Raw genomic sequence first — 14,780 nt, 5'->3', positions numbered from 1 at the left:
TTATGGATATTACTGTGAGGTACACTGAAAATTAAATCCCACCGCTTCGCCAGAAGAGATTGGAGGTTTTTGATGAAATAATAAATTAATATATTGTTATGTCAATAAGTTTTATGGATACTACTGTGAGGTACACTGAAAATTAAATCCCACCGCTTCGCCAGAAGAGATTGGAGGTTTTGATGAAATAATAAATTAATATGTTGTTATGTCAATAAGTTTTATGGATACTACTGTGAGGTACACTGAAAATTAAATCCCACCGCTTCGCTAGAAGAGATTGGAGGTTTTGATGAAATAATAAATTAATATGTTGTTATGTCAATACGTTTTATGGATACTACTGTGAGGTACACTGAAAATTAAATCCCACCGCTTCGCTAGAAGAGATTGGAGGTTTTGATGAAATAATAAATTAATATGTTGTTATGTCAATACGTTTTATGGATACTACTGTGAGGTACACTGAAAATTAAATCCCACCGCTTCGCTAGAAGAGATTGGAGGTTTTGATGAAATAATAAATTAAGTCAGGTCAATGAGTAAACTAGAACTTTTACCTTGAACTAAGAAAATATTCCGAATAATTTTAATCTCCCTACCTGAGCAGGTGTTTCTACAACATTGGCATTGGGTGGCACGTTGTTTTCCAACATTTCCCATCCTGGTTCCCCTTCTTCTAATCTTCTTGTTCTATCCTCATCTTCTTCAGTTCTTTGGCCGTCTTCACGAATATAGGCATGGTACAGTTCCAAATAGCCTTTAACTCGGGAACGAGCACTACAAGTAAGATAAACATTTTTTTTATCATTGGAACTTAAAACAATGTTTAAGCTTTACTCTTATAACTAAAGCAGCTATGTGATGAAATAAGTGTTGCCATAATCCTTTGTGCATATACAGAAACTAAACTTTTGTATTTAAGATTTCAAAGTTATATATTTCTTGTCAATACTAAAACTTTCGTGATAGTTCAGACTGAGTGCACAAGTTTTTCTAAAGACGTACTGCTTAAAAACTTTGGATTTAAAAGATCTGTTAATCCTGAATAATATTAAGCTGTTTGAGCACATAGTCATTCCAATATCTCTAGACTGTAAATTATTAAAGTTAAGTGTAAGTATTGTTCATAACTTTAATGTGAATATTTATTACAGTTGAATGAGTTCTTCGCTTGTCTTGTTTCTTGCATACAAACAATTTTTTATCTAAAAATTAATGTAAAAGTAAAGCCTTATAAAACAGAGAGGTTTCTTTGAACAAATCAAATGTGGAAACTGTGTTCTAAAAAAGCTATCTTTGATCAACAGTAAACTTTTCAAATTATACTTGTTAATGTTAGTAAAATGTTACTAAGTGGATCTCACTTAGTACTCGTGGATGGATCCCCCTTACTTATCGGGAAACAGTTTGTATATTTTAAAAAATAAACAACATTTTTTAATAGTTTTTATAAGGCTTTACATTGGAACTTAATGGTTTACTTTTCTTTTTTGATTTATAATGCCAAAATAATCCTAAATTGAAATACAAAAAGAGATCTAACTGTATATAAACGTCCCTTGCAATGTATTGAAAAAGAAAAAAGTGTAATAATATATCATTTAGTTCAATAGTAAACAGTCTACATAGATTTTACTGATGTTGTATACAAATAACAAAATAGTGCCTGACATTACAGGAATTTCAACAGCCAGATTCAAGGTTAAATAATGATTACCAGGAAACCACAAACCAGGAAGAATTTTAAGAAAATCTTTGATACAGTCTGAAACTATTTAATACGATATTCATTTTGAGAATAATATGTTTAATGGTATTTTAAATATAAATTTATAAATAATTTATGTTGATACAATTTAGAATTATTAATTCCAAGGACAACCTATTCCCTATAAGAATATTGTTAATATGTGACTTAGCCAAGTTCTTTCCAAGCCAAGTTAAACTGATTTCCATGTTTTATAACACACAGTTTTATATAACCTACATCTTCACAGCAATATTTGTGATGACTTGCAGTACTTTCCTTATCCAAGATCAAACCTACATCTAGAACATCCAACAGATACAGTAATGATATATAGAAAATATGAATTCGGTTTCTGAATATTAATTATTAGGATAAATACAAAGCGTGTATTTTTTTACTGGTTGAGGCAATATTTGATATACAGTAGAACCCCTCATATCCGGCCACCACGGGACCGAGCCCCTGGCCGGATAACGATTCGGCCGGATAAACCAACCTACAGTACACAGCACTTGACGAAACAAAACAATTGTACTGTACTGTACTAACCGCACTGGAAATAATCAACGAACTGTTTACAGGTTAAACCTATTAGCTCAACTGAGGACAACACAGGAAAATGTAAACAAATAGATACACCAAAATAACGCAAGAGTCGTGGAAGACTAGTGCGTGCAACTGCGCGTCTGCAAGCCGTGGTAAATAAATTTCGATATTGGCTTCCGGGAAGTGGCCGGATAAACCGAGGTGCGGTAAAACCGAGGCCGGATATGAGGGGTTCTACTGTATATATATAAAAAAAAGTACATGAAATGTAAATATCCAATATGTGAGGGTGCATACTAACCTTCGAGGCCTTAAAATGTATTGCTTAGTTTGAATAGTTCTTCCTTCAACTTCCTTGGGTAAATCGATTAATGTCAACTCTACCATTCCCAAGAAGTCGTCTCTGGTGAGCCGGTTCTCATCAAACACCTGAAGCACCAGCTTGTGATGTGTGGGTTTCACCTGAACATTCCATACGGCTTGGATTACCAATTAGATTTCAAAAGTTTAGCAAATAAATGGAAACAGAAAAGAAAAGGAGAACAACAATAGGAAAGGATTAATAGCAAAGAAACTGGTACCCATAGTCCCTTTAAATTCGAACCCAACTTAATCATGTGGGATGGTGGTGGATGTTTTAATCCTTTCGTAACCATGACCACAAAATTACTATGTTCCAAAATTACACACCACCATTTCAGGGATATGCCTAATAACTGCATATGCTTATTATCATGTGTTTTTTTACAGCTGTAAAAAACCCCTAGGTTAGAAGTTTAATAGAGACAGAAAACTGATTTCAGTGTCAAAATGTGCAGAAATGAATTGCCTTCAATGAAAAAAAAACAAGTTTTGCTTTGAAAGCGATTTACTATATTTTTTACTATGGGTATAGTTAAAATTATGTTCTGTATATTTTTTGTGTTCCAATTAACAATTAACAAAATAAAAAAAGTTTGTTAGTTTTTTTTTACTAACAAACATGCATCATAAGACACATTAATAGTGAAGACAATTATTAGAATATAAAGTAAATAAAACAAATAAAATTATTTATTGGAGGTTTTTGAGAAAATGAGCTATATGGAATAAATGACTCTTCTAAAAATGTCCTATACATATGTTGTATATATGTTTTCATTATGTACAAAAGTGAACAAGTTAACTGTCAGTGCTAGCATAATTTCTATTATGGTTGAATCCAAAGAAAGACAAAACTACATTTGTGTAGTTGTTGTGATGGTGAATTTATTTAACAATCATTTTTCAGTGATAAATGTCCCAAAACAGTTGTGGAGAACTAAAAATACTGAATTGGTGATATACTAACAACCGGTCCAGAGCAGAAAAGTTAAGCCATTGCGATGTTGCCAGCTATTCTACTTTTCTGTCAATATAACAACAACTGGTCCTAAAAGGGTTACTTGACTCACACTCTGCTCATAACCCCTGAAGCAGAAGTGGCCATAATTCCTCTAAGTAGCCAAGATATATAAGGCCTTAAGAATCCACTCTGAAATACCTGCATCATGCACTAAGTGATCGTACACAACAACAAGATATTACAAGTGTCAATATTAGATTCTTGAGACAGAGCTAGCCTTCACCCTTTCTTTGACTAGTAGCCTCGACCATTACACGAGTGCACCCTTTGTCTGCTGTGAATTATACAAAATTATACAATTACAAAATTCATTGTTGAATTTTGTAACAATTGTAGTGAAGAACCCACTGATTGTAATGAATTACAATCCTTAGGATTTAGGATGAATCCTTTTAAAATTCTATTTAACTGTTAGAAATTTGTACAAAAAAATAAACCAACAGAATTCATTAGTGGATAACTTATAAAGAAAACAAATTCTCTGTGTACTTATTTCCCTTAGCATTTAAGAACTATATAGCTTGAATACTATCATCTAAGTTTCCAGCTTAACACAACGTCAAATCACTACTTAGATAATTAATTTCTTGAAATATTTTACTATGATATTATATTATATTATTATTTACTATATCTTTATATTTTAAATTTTTTTATATTTTTTATATTTTTTTTATATTTTAATATTTAACCATCACCAAGTAACAGATGTTAAACCAAAACTTTGTGAAAGATGTTGTAGTTGATTCTCCACAGTGAAGCTGAAACATTTCAAAAATATAATTGTGTTGGCATTTCAACATGGTGTCAAAAAGAAAACGTACACAATAGTTATCACATTGGCCTTGTAAGAAAGGGACAATTTTGTTCAAGTTTACAATTTCTAATTTTTTTACAGTTTTATCAGTTTTAGCGTTTTAAATTTTTATGGTAATTGTGGCATTAGTAATAATGTCCTGTTTTATGAAATAACTTAGTTATTCTTTCAGATAAAAAAGTTTCAATTTTTTGTTCACTGTGTATCAGCATTGTACACAAAATTCTAAATTTTGTACACTACACTAGGAAAGTAAAATTTAAAAAATGCTTTTCATTGGATTATCATGTCATTAACCTTGGAAAAATTTAAAATTTTTAATTTGTTTTTTAAGCTATTGCGTTTTTATATTACAAAATACTGGATACTGCAGGACTATTAGGATCACTGTTTTGATAATTTAGAATCCTACATGTAAATATATTTGTTTATCTTGGCTTGGAATTAGTTTGAACTTATTCCCGTAAGTTTGTGGCTAAGATTATTTATTCATAAGTTGACCAAGCTACTTCAGCGTTCTTTATCAGGTTTGATAATCTAAAATGACATAATTGGTCGGTGCATGTTTACCTAATTGCCTGCACTGGTTGGTTTAAACAATCCTTATTTCCACTTCCATTACCTTGGTGATATATTCTCTTATAAAACAGTGTTTACCACTTACATGACATGGTTATCTAAAAGTCAGTGGCTACCTCTGTCATTTCTAGACTGTTTGATCATTTGAAATTAAAATTTGAGGACCTTTCTAGGTAAATGAGACCTACTTTTTGGTTTATCAAAACATGTTATATGTTAGAAGGATATATGTGGTGATGTCACAAGTGTTCCATCTGTTCTTATAACACATAACGTTGATAAATGTCTCAATCTGTTATTCTGTTCAATCAACTATTGTTAATAATAAACTTAAAACAGTAGTAAAGAATGTTGTAATTTTTAGTTTAAATAAATGTTTAATATGTTTGTTATATGATTTTTCATGCTTTTCTTGTCTACTGTATTCTAAAATGGAATAAAATCAGTTTACTTATTTATAAGGAATCATACAAAAGCCAACTCTGTAATTTCTAGACAATTTGACCAATTGTAGGGATTTTTGTAGGTTAATGACTTTTTAGAGTATCAAAAATCTTGGGGGTAGCCCCAACATTAAGTAAATAGTAAAAAAACCTATAGTGTCACTGGGATTGAACATTTTAATTACCCATCTATTTTTTGAGACCAGAACTTTCCGTATTGATGCCAATTTAAACAATATGAAATACTTAGACCTGTTACGAACAACATTGTACAAATAAACTAATATAAGATGTGCCTTAGTACGGTGTTCCACCACTTTACAATGTGCTTATTTAAACTTTCTTAGATCAGACGTTTCCTTGTGCTAGAGTGAGTTCATCAGAATGTTCAACCATTACATTTTTTATTTTGGGGTTTTCTTAAAAATAAAATGCATGATCCAAGACCTGGAAAAGCTTGACGAACTAAGGGCACAGACCAAAGAAAAACATATACTGGACATTTTCGTAAAAGGGTCATTCTAAAGCTGAAGCCGAACCACTCAGATTTTACCCTCAGTTTGAATTCAACTTGTTTCATTAAAGTAAAGCTTTAATTTTGATTTTTACTAGAATTATCAATAACAAAACTTTTCTTAACTACAAAACATTAAAACTTTTTTCTTTGAGACTAGGTTTGGTCAAGCAATTTTTGTTAAAAAAAAATCTGGGAATGAAAAAATTTGTATTCTTCGTATTTTGTGCAGTTTGGCTACAAATTGTCGTAAGTGGGCTGTTTCCATGCGTGAGTCAGCTACCCAGGTTATGCAGAGACACAGTATATTCAGTATTGCACATCTGTTGTTGTCATTTAATGCAGTGAATTTTTTTTCTTTCTTACATTTGTCAATTAAACAGATTAAATATTTTAATTCAATATAAGTGTTAATTTTGTAACTAGTTGTAGTGGATTTTTAAAATGAAATATCATTACCATGACAAACATATTACAGAGAAATAATATAGTTGTTTTTTTTATAATAATTGGGTGACATTATTGCAATAACGACAAAGTCATCATGGGAGCACATCCTTGCTCTGGATGACACACATTGTACCTACCCCACTGTTCAAATGAACCACTACTGTTAAAGTACATATAAAACATAAGTTCAATGAATGTTAGTGAAGCGTATCACTCGAGGCACTGGAAAACTTTCATTTCTATCTGTATGTCCGTCTGTCTACAATATGTCTTGAGAACTAACTAACTGACTATAAACTTGAAATGTTGCATGAAGGTTAAATTCTATTTAAGTAAAATCGAGTTTCATGATTGAGCATATCATTCCATGTGATTTAGCTTAGCACTTGTGAACATTTTTACATTGGTCTCTACCATGACGTCAATGAGAAAATTGCAGAATCAAAATTTGTAAAACAAATTGTGTAAAATCATATGACAGTTTAATATGTGATATAGTATGACATATAGTATATGTGACAGATGTAATCCGGATAACTATAGAGGTATATCACTCCTCGATTGTACTTATAAGATTTTTTCAAAGATTCTCTACAACAGGATTAAGGACCAACTAGATCAAGAACTTGGAGAATACCAAGGAGGATTCAGGCCTTGGAGAAGTTGTACAGAGCAAATAATTACACTAAAGTTAATTATGGCATATTATAAAAAACGAAATAAACAACTCTCGATAACATTTGTTGATTTCAAGAAAGCCTATGATTCCATTCATAGAATATCACTATTAAAAATACTGAGACATTTTGGACTTCACCCCAAATTAATTAAATTAATAGAACTAACATTAACTAGTACAAAGTCTAAAAATAAAGTTTAGAGGAGAACTTTCAGAACCATTTCAGATAAAGACTGGCTTAAGACAAGGTGATGGATTATCACCGCTTCTTTTTAACTGTGCATTAGAGTACGTCATGAGGGAATGGGAAAGAAATAACCAAAAAAACATAAAGATTGGATATCAAAGGGACAACATTAATCTGAACTGTTTGGGGTTTGCTGATGACTTAGCTCTTTTGGCCAATGACATTCAGGAAACAAAACAGAAAATTAAATCTTTACAAGATATAGCTCAGAAATTTGGTTTAAAGATATCGTTTGAAAAAACAGAAGTTTTATTAACGCAGCCTCCACTTGCAAATAAAATAAGGTTGGACAATCACAATGTAAAAATTGTGCAGAAATTTAAATACTTAGGAGAAGTAATCACTTATAACCTGAATGAAAAACCATCTTGGCAAAGTAAAATAGACAAACTAACTAAGATTAAACATGCTACTAAGAATACGTATAATAAAAGATGTCTTTCAATAAATACAAAATTAAGACACTACAAAACAGTTGCTCTGCCACAAATTACATACGCAAGTGAAACAATATTTAAAACAACAAATACTATTGCAATAGATAAGGTTCTTAAGATGGAGAGAAGAATAGTCAGAACTTGCTTAAACAAAAACTATCAAGTAGACAGAGTTTGGAGACTAGCTTCCAATGAAACAGTCTACAAAAATATAGAACCTATTACAAGTATAATTAAAAAGAAACGAATATCATTCCTGGGGCATTTGTTGAGAACACCTGAAAATAGAATTAGCACGAAAATAGTAGAAAAACTGTGGTATAGTAAAAGTGACATTAAATGGATCACAGAATTAAGGGAAGATATGAGAGAGTTACAAATTACAGTAGAGGATTTAAAACACAAGACAAACACATTAAAGATATTAAATGACAAACACTCTACACTACAGCTGAAAAGAAACAAACAACGAATAGGAAGAGTGGTTCCGGAGGAGGAAAGGAAATTACGCTCGGAAAGGATGAAGAAATATTGGGTGGATAAAAGAAGAAAGACTAGAAAATATAAAGTGACTAAAGTGGTCCAATGTAGGCCATAAAATTATAAATAAATAAATAAATGTGATATCGTAACATATGTAATTTAACGAAATGAAGAATAGACTTGAAATTTTACTAGTAACCTACATGAAGCTCGTTACTTGACACATGGTGTCAGCATTTTGAGTTCAGGCTTTATTTCTGTCAAGGAGCAAATAAACTATTTCCAACACATAATCTTAGTGAAATTAAGGTGAAGTTTCAACATTTTTACTTACATAATTAAAAGTGTCTTTTTGGGGTTCTGAGAGCCTGATAACATTTCTCATCTTTGATTTCTTCAAGGCAATCTATTTGTGGATCAAGCTTTTTTTGGACGTCCACCAAAAACAGGCTAAGGTGGCAACAAATGGTGCATACTGCTTTTTTATACTTAGGTCACTACAGTCAACAATAGAAAAAGTCTAACCCCACATGCACAACACGCATAGGCACTAGGGTTGATCTGACATACTGGATTTCTCAAAAACAAAAACAGCTAGAGATCGGCTTCTGGCAGCAATCCTAATCTTCATTATAGCACACCATCCCCACCTCCAACTGGTTTCAGCCCCATGTGCCATGTAGGGTCGCTTTATTCATGTCTCTATTAATCAAAGTTCAAATTTAGCTAGTCCCTAGAGGTGTGTAATCACTTTTGGTGATTTATAAGAAAGAAAGTACAGTAAGATAAGACAAAATAAGAAAGACAACAGAGTTGAGAATTGAAGTGTGCAAAATAGTTGAGGTTTAATGAAGTTGTGCCTGTCTAGCTGATAAGGATTATTTATTTTGCTTAGTGATAATATTAGTCATAAGTATGGTGTTTTCATATTATCAAACTAAGGGAAACATGTTTTTCTGACAAATTTTGATGTAAAACTTAGAGTATGTTAGTAAATTTTCACAGAATAATTTTTTACAGGTTTATTGCAATAAAAAGTATGCTAATAAATAAAACTGCAGTGTTCTCAACACACAAAACTAATTTTCCTTGCAAATAATAATTTAATCCATGTTTTGAGTTTTTATTTATATTTTTATATAGTGTTTTTATTTTTATATGTTTTAAACAGTTTAACATTAAAAATTAATTGGTATTGTTTGGCTCCCATTTTTCAGATATATCCGTCTGCAAAGGGTTGAAGAAGGCAAAGAAATAATAAAATCAGTAAGCTATGCAATGGCTACTGGCTGTTGGAATGCACAAGGAATAACCTACACAGATTTCTTGAAGGACAAATAAGTAAGGAGTATTATGTGTCGTTATTGCATCAATTATTGTTTATCCTGAGGAAAGAAATCAGGATAAACATCTTCATTTGAGAAATAAATAAAATTCTCTTCCCATCAAGACAATCCACAGGTGCATGTACAACTACCAGTTTCAATAGCCAGAATAACGGAACTAAAGTAAAAATTATTGCAAAGTCTACTGCAATCACTGGTTTGGATATAAGTGCTTTTTTATTTCAAAAATTGGAAAATGGTTCACTAGAAAACGTTTTACATCAAACAAGGATTGTATTATCAATACAGCCACTGATTGCTAGATAAATACAAAATTATACTTTATTCGATGACAAAAGTTGAGAAATTCTGTTCTGAAATTCTGGAAAAGTACAGACCTATAAAGAGATTACAAAATTTTGATCTTAATTCAACATAATTTTATTTTTATCTTATTCTAATAACTTACTATACAATGCTTGTATAATAATTAGATATGGAAACAAATTCAACATGTACACCTAGACTATATACAGTATAGTATTGGAAATATACTATAGTTGAAGTTATAATTTTTCCAACACAGTTTACTAAAAAAACAATTTGTAACTTTTTGTTTAAATGTTATACTTACCCTAAATATAAATTCTTCATTCCATGTTGGGTTTAGAGTCTGAAACATAATTAATTCATGTTTAGTCTATTTACAAAAATATATAAAAGGAAACAGAATTCTTACATAATTCATATATAAGTTGAGTCACTTTAACTTTTTCAAAATTTTTCTCAATTTCTGTTACGTATTATGCAATATCAGTTCATAAAATATATTGGTTGAGGGGATGTTTAAGTTTCAAAAGAAAGCTGTAAGATTCTTTAATTAAACTCAAAAACAAAAATTCAACCGTACCAAACATTGTAAAACACTTCTTAAAAATATAAACAATCATTAATCTTTATTTATATAATTAAGTCAAAAAACATTTAAATTTTGATAAAACAGCTAATTAACACCAGACAAATAATATCAAAGCAATTAATTATGTTACATTTTTACCAATGATAACTAGATATATTTCTTATAAAATTCATAAATGGTTTGTAGGAAAATCCTTTTTATTTCTTTGGTGAGATTTTACTTTGATAAAAATTGACTTTTTAATTTCTTTCAATTTTAAGACTTCATTTATGTTTAAATTGGTTCATCCTTTACTTCTAGCGTACCGTTTTACTGGCACATGAGGGGTTAGCTTTGAAATTTAAAACTTTTGTGAAGGTTCAAAATAAAAGATAATCTTCTGAAATAAATAAAGTTTCAAACTAAAAATAACACTTCTTCTTAAAATAATTACTGGAATTAAAATTTAAATAAAAACTTCTTGATGACTTTTAAATTCAAACTTGTAATATATTCTTCACTCCCAAAAATGTACAAAGTTTCTTACAGCTTTTACAGAGATTTTAAAATCATAAATCTCTCAGTGTTAGAGATTTCAAATCAAAAATATTGCTGAAAGCATCTGTAACAACCACAAAAACTTTTTTAGTATTTTTTACATAAAATTTTATATACATGTGCTCACTGCACCAACAAGTTTTATATTGCACAGATCAAAAGGACAAGTTCCTAAATTCCCATTAAATTTAATTTTTTACAATATTTCTTTCCCAAAAATTATTCAAAAATAACTTAGAATGAATATTGACTGGACTCCAGTTAACCCTCTAAGTGGCGGTCATTTGTGGTCTCAGTGGCAGGCCGTTTTTGGGTAAATTGCCGTGATCGTTAAACTTATTTTTAGAAAATATTGTCTAAGTGATAACCTAGCAACATTATATATTTTTGTTTTCCTTATGAACTATAGAATAAGAATAAATTAATATAATATTTGGTGCCTTACCTTTAGTTTCAGATGAATATCATTGTAGATGTGTAAAAAATTTTTTTTTAGAAAAAATAATTTTTAAGATTTACTGTCTGTCACTTTAAAAACTACTGGAGCTACAAAATAATGTCTAATTCATAGAATTATACACAATTTTATTCTAAACAAAATTACTTCTTATAAATTTTGTTCTATTTACAAGAACAAAAAAGTTAGATGGGAAAAACTAAAATCTATGTACAAAATGTTTTTTTTTACTCTGAGTCACTAGAAGGGGCTTGTCCTTTTCCTCCAGTAGTGTAGGGCCTATAATAGTGGCTTAGTTTAGTCATAGCACAGTATATTTCGTAAATATAAAACAGGAGTTGTCTTATCGCAAACCCCTCCCCATCCTCAGACAGAGGTCAAAGTCGAGCGGTCTAGTAGATAACATGACTACAGAATCTCGCCGCCCATTTAGCTGGTGCACCGCATTCTTGTACTTCGTGCCGAAGTGTCTGTCAAGTGCGTCGCTTTTGTTGTACTTCCGTGTTTTACTGTGTGTGTAATAGATTAGTGATGGGTGACACTGTGAGAATTTGGGATTTACCCAGGAGCGAAGAGGGGGGCCATTAGTTTTTTACAAGATCATGACTAGTTGCCTAAATCTAAAATATGCGTGGTGGTCGGCAGTTGCGGCTGAAGGCGAAAATCCACTACACTACACTCGCTCATCACCTTGATATTGCTGCATTCTGGGCGTCACAGGAAACCCATAAACAATTAATAATCGTTGTAATTTTGTAATTGAAGAGTTGCTTTTTCGTTCTATAATGTTTTTTTCTATAAATTTATATGTTTGTGTTCCTCATACTGGTGTTAGTCAGTATAATCCCAAAGTACCCCAACATTTTCCATGACGAACGAATAACCTAAACCTTTACCGGTAACACAAACAAACAACGCGATAAACATTAATATACTGACAATAACATACGCAAAGTCACCAAACAAAACAGTGACGAGACGAATAGACAGCTGTTCTCTCGTCTGCCGCTAGGTCAAACGAAAACTGTTGGATTCATTTAAGCCAGCAAACATTAGTAACATGAATACACATTATACTAAATATATATGTATAGAAAATGTCATGGAGAATACGATAGTTCAAACTAGGCTTAAAAATAATGGACGGTTTGCGGAGCAACAGCCTTAAATGTGAAGCGATGGCTGTGATGGCGCTTGCCACTTCGCGATGTCGTGGATCATACGTCTCAGACGGGGCTTGCCACTTATAGGGTTAAAAGGTTCACTTACCCGCAGGTTCGATGACGATTAGCAAAAAGATTTACTCTAAGCACTATTAACTCTACTCGTTACAATCACTTCCGATGAACTGAGATGGAGGTACGGCACATCTACCTCACTCCACCTCTCAATTTCGTTATCAAACACTGCCATCTGCGATGCGCGCCTCGCCGATAGCAGCTTCTTTTGTACAATCCAGCTCTTATCATTCATCTGGGCCTACTCCTTCCAACCGGTAATCCAGTTACCCCAGAATTATTATTTAATACAATCGGTACACTAGAAATGTACAGATTGGTGATAATCTTACCAATCTATGTTTTTTATTGGAATTATATATTGGCCCACTTGCTGTACATGATGTCCTCAAAACTATTCTTGTTAAAATGGCAATACATTGATTGATTGAACAATCAGTAAGCTAAGAGAAGTCATAACTAAACTGAATTCATATTTTCCAACAATTTTTCTTACAGTTTTCCTTTACATGCAAAGTGACATAGACCACTTCAGCAGTAGACAAATGTTCTAGTGGCACCAACATGCATGCTGTGAATTTATAAATATGTTTTTTTAAGAGCCAGCTATAGTGAAAAGACCTTGAGTTTTCCATATAAGAACAATGTTAAAACTTCATGCATTTTTAAGCCCCTATTTTTCGCGTTATGGTATATGTCTCAATTTAACACATCGCGAGCAGCATGGCCACCAAGCGACCACCACGGTACTGGTTTGCTGCACGCCATGTGTTAAAGATCTTATAAATACATGTCCAAATGCTTTTTTATTTTCTTGTAATGTTTATATTTTAGTAATATTTAAATGATGAAGTACAAAAATGTTTGAGATTCTTCTGAATAACCTATAAAAAGATTTTTTTTACTAAAAAGGATTTGGATGTGTATTAAATATTTCTTTAAATTATACATCCTCCCATAATTCTATGACTATAATTAAGGTCATAAAAAGTGCATGAGGTTTTAACATTATCCTTAAGAAATTAGCCATCATTGAAGTCGGCTCTTAATATTAGTACATGTCCATAGTAAAATTACATATAACATGTTTTATTTAGAGCATCGGTTGTAGCTGAAATAAGCTTTGGAAAATCCTAAAATGAATCACCTAAAATATGTTTTTTTAGGTGTTTTTTGTTGTTTGCCACTTCAATGATCAAATTTAAACTACAATTCTAAATCAACCCTAAAGGGTCAATTCACACATCTTATGTTTTATTATAATGAAGATAATTTTATGTAATATATTTACACATGCCAAATACTTAATAAGTTTATGCTGTAAAAATAAATATATTTTTACTTCAAAACTATGTAGCTTTATTCTGATTTTTAATATATATATATGTATATATAAACACATATATATAATATATATACATATATATATATATATATGTATATATAAACATATATATATACACATATATATATATATATATATGTACTATATATATTTATATATATATATACAAAATTGATAAAGAGACCCTGTAAAATCTACAAAAATTGGAGAACACTTTAAAATTTCTTACAGACAATTCCAGGCTTAAAGAAACACTGCACTATAAACAGGAACAAAGAACTTGATTTCCCCAAATTTTCGGGGCAATACTGATAAGTATACACTTGACTTGCAATAATGTTACAAAATAGCAAACTATTGAACAGACAAATTCATTGTAAATTTCACTCATCCATAACGTGTTAAGTTTGAATGACAACTTACCTTTTTCTTTGTTTTAGTAAGTACAGAATCAACCGTTTCGTCTCCGTTCACTGTGTTGAGATCAATCCTCACGTAAGGGTCACTGAAAACACAATTTAGATTTCAATTCAAGGGCTTTTTGTGGGTCAAGTGAGTTTATGCTGATAACTTCTAAAAAAAAGCAAACCAAGATAGATATACATAACTAATTTGCTAAAATCTAAT

The 14,780-nt window shown here is 31.1% G+C and overlaps 1 protein-coding gene across 2 annotated transcripts in view; it reads right to left on the bottom strand.

Annotated features, from left to right (window-relative positions):
* The window catches only part of LOC124355491 (E3 ubiquitin-protein ligase Nedd-4), a 115,983-nt gene that overhangs the window by 41,402 nt on the left and 59,801 nt on the right, over positions 1 to 14,780 (bottom strand). For both annotated transcript variants that reach the window (XM_046806645.1, XM_046806646.1), the window contains exons 3-6: positions 14,577 to 14,658; positions 10,292 to 10,330; positions 2,601 to 2,761; positions 603 to 780 (exon numbers count right to left, since the gene is read on the bottom strand). In XM_046806645.1, the coding sequence (XP_046662601.1) occupies positions 603 to 780; positions 2,601 to 2,761; positions 10,292 to 10,330; positions 14,577 to 14,658 (460 nt within the window). The remainder of the gene's footprint in view (positions 1 to 602; positions 781 to 2,600; positions 2,762 to 10,291; positions 10,331 to 14,576; positions 14,659 to 14,780) is intronic.

Source organism: Homalodisca vitripennis, chromosome 2, assembly GCF_021130785.1.
Source record: "Homalodisca vitripennis isolate AUS2020 chromosome 2, UT_GWSS_2.1, whole genome shotgun sequence".
In the NCBI taxonomy this organism is placed as follows: domain Eukaryota; kingdom Metazoa; phylum Arthropoda; class Insecta; order Hemiptera; family Cicadellidae; genus Homalodisca; species Homalodisca vitripennis.
Note: the sequence above shows the minus strand (reverse complement) of the source record. Positions and strands in the feature narration are given on the sequence as shown.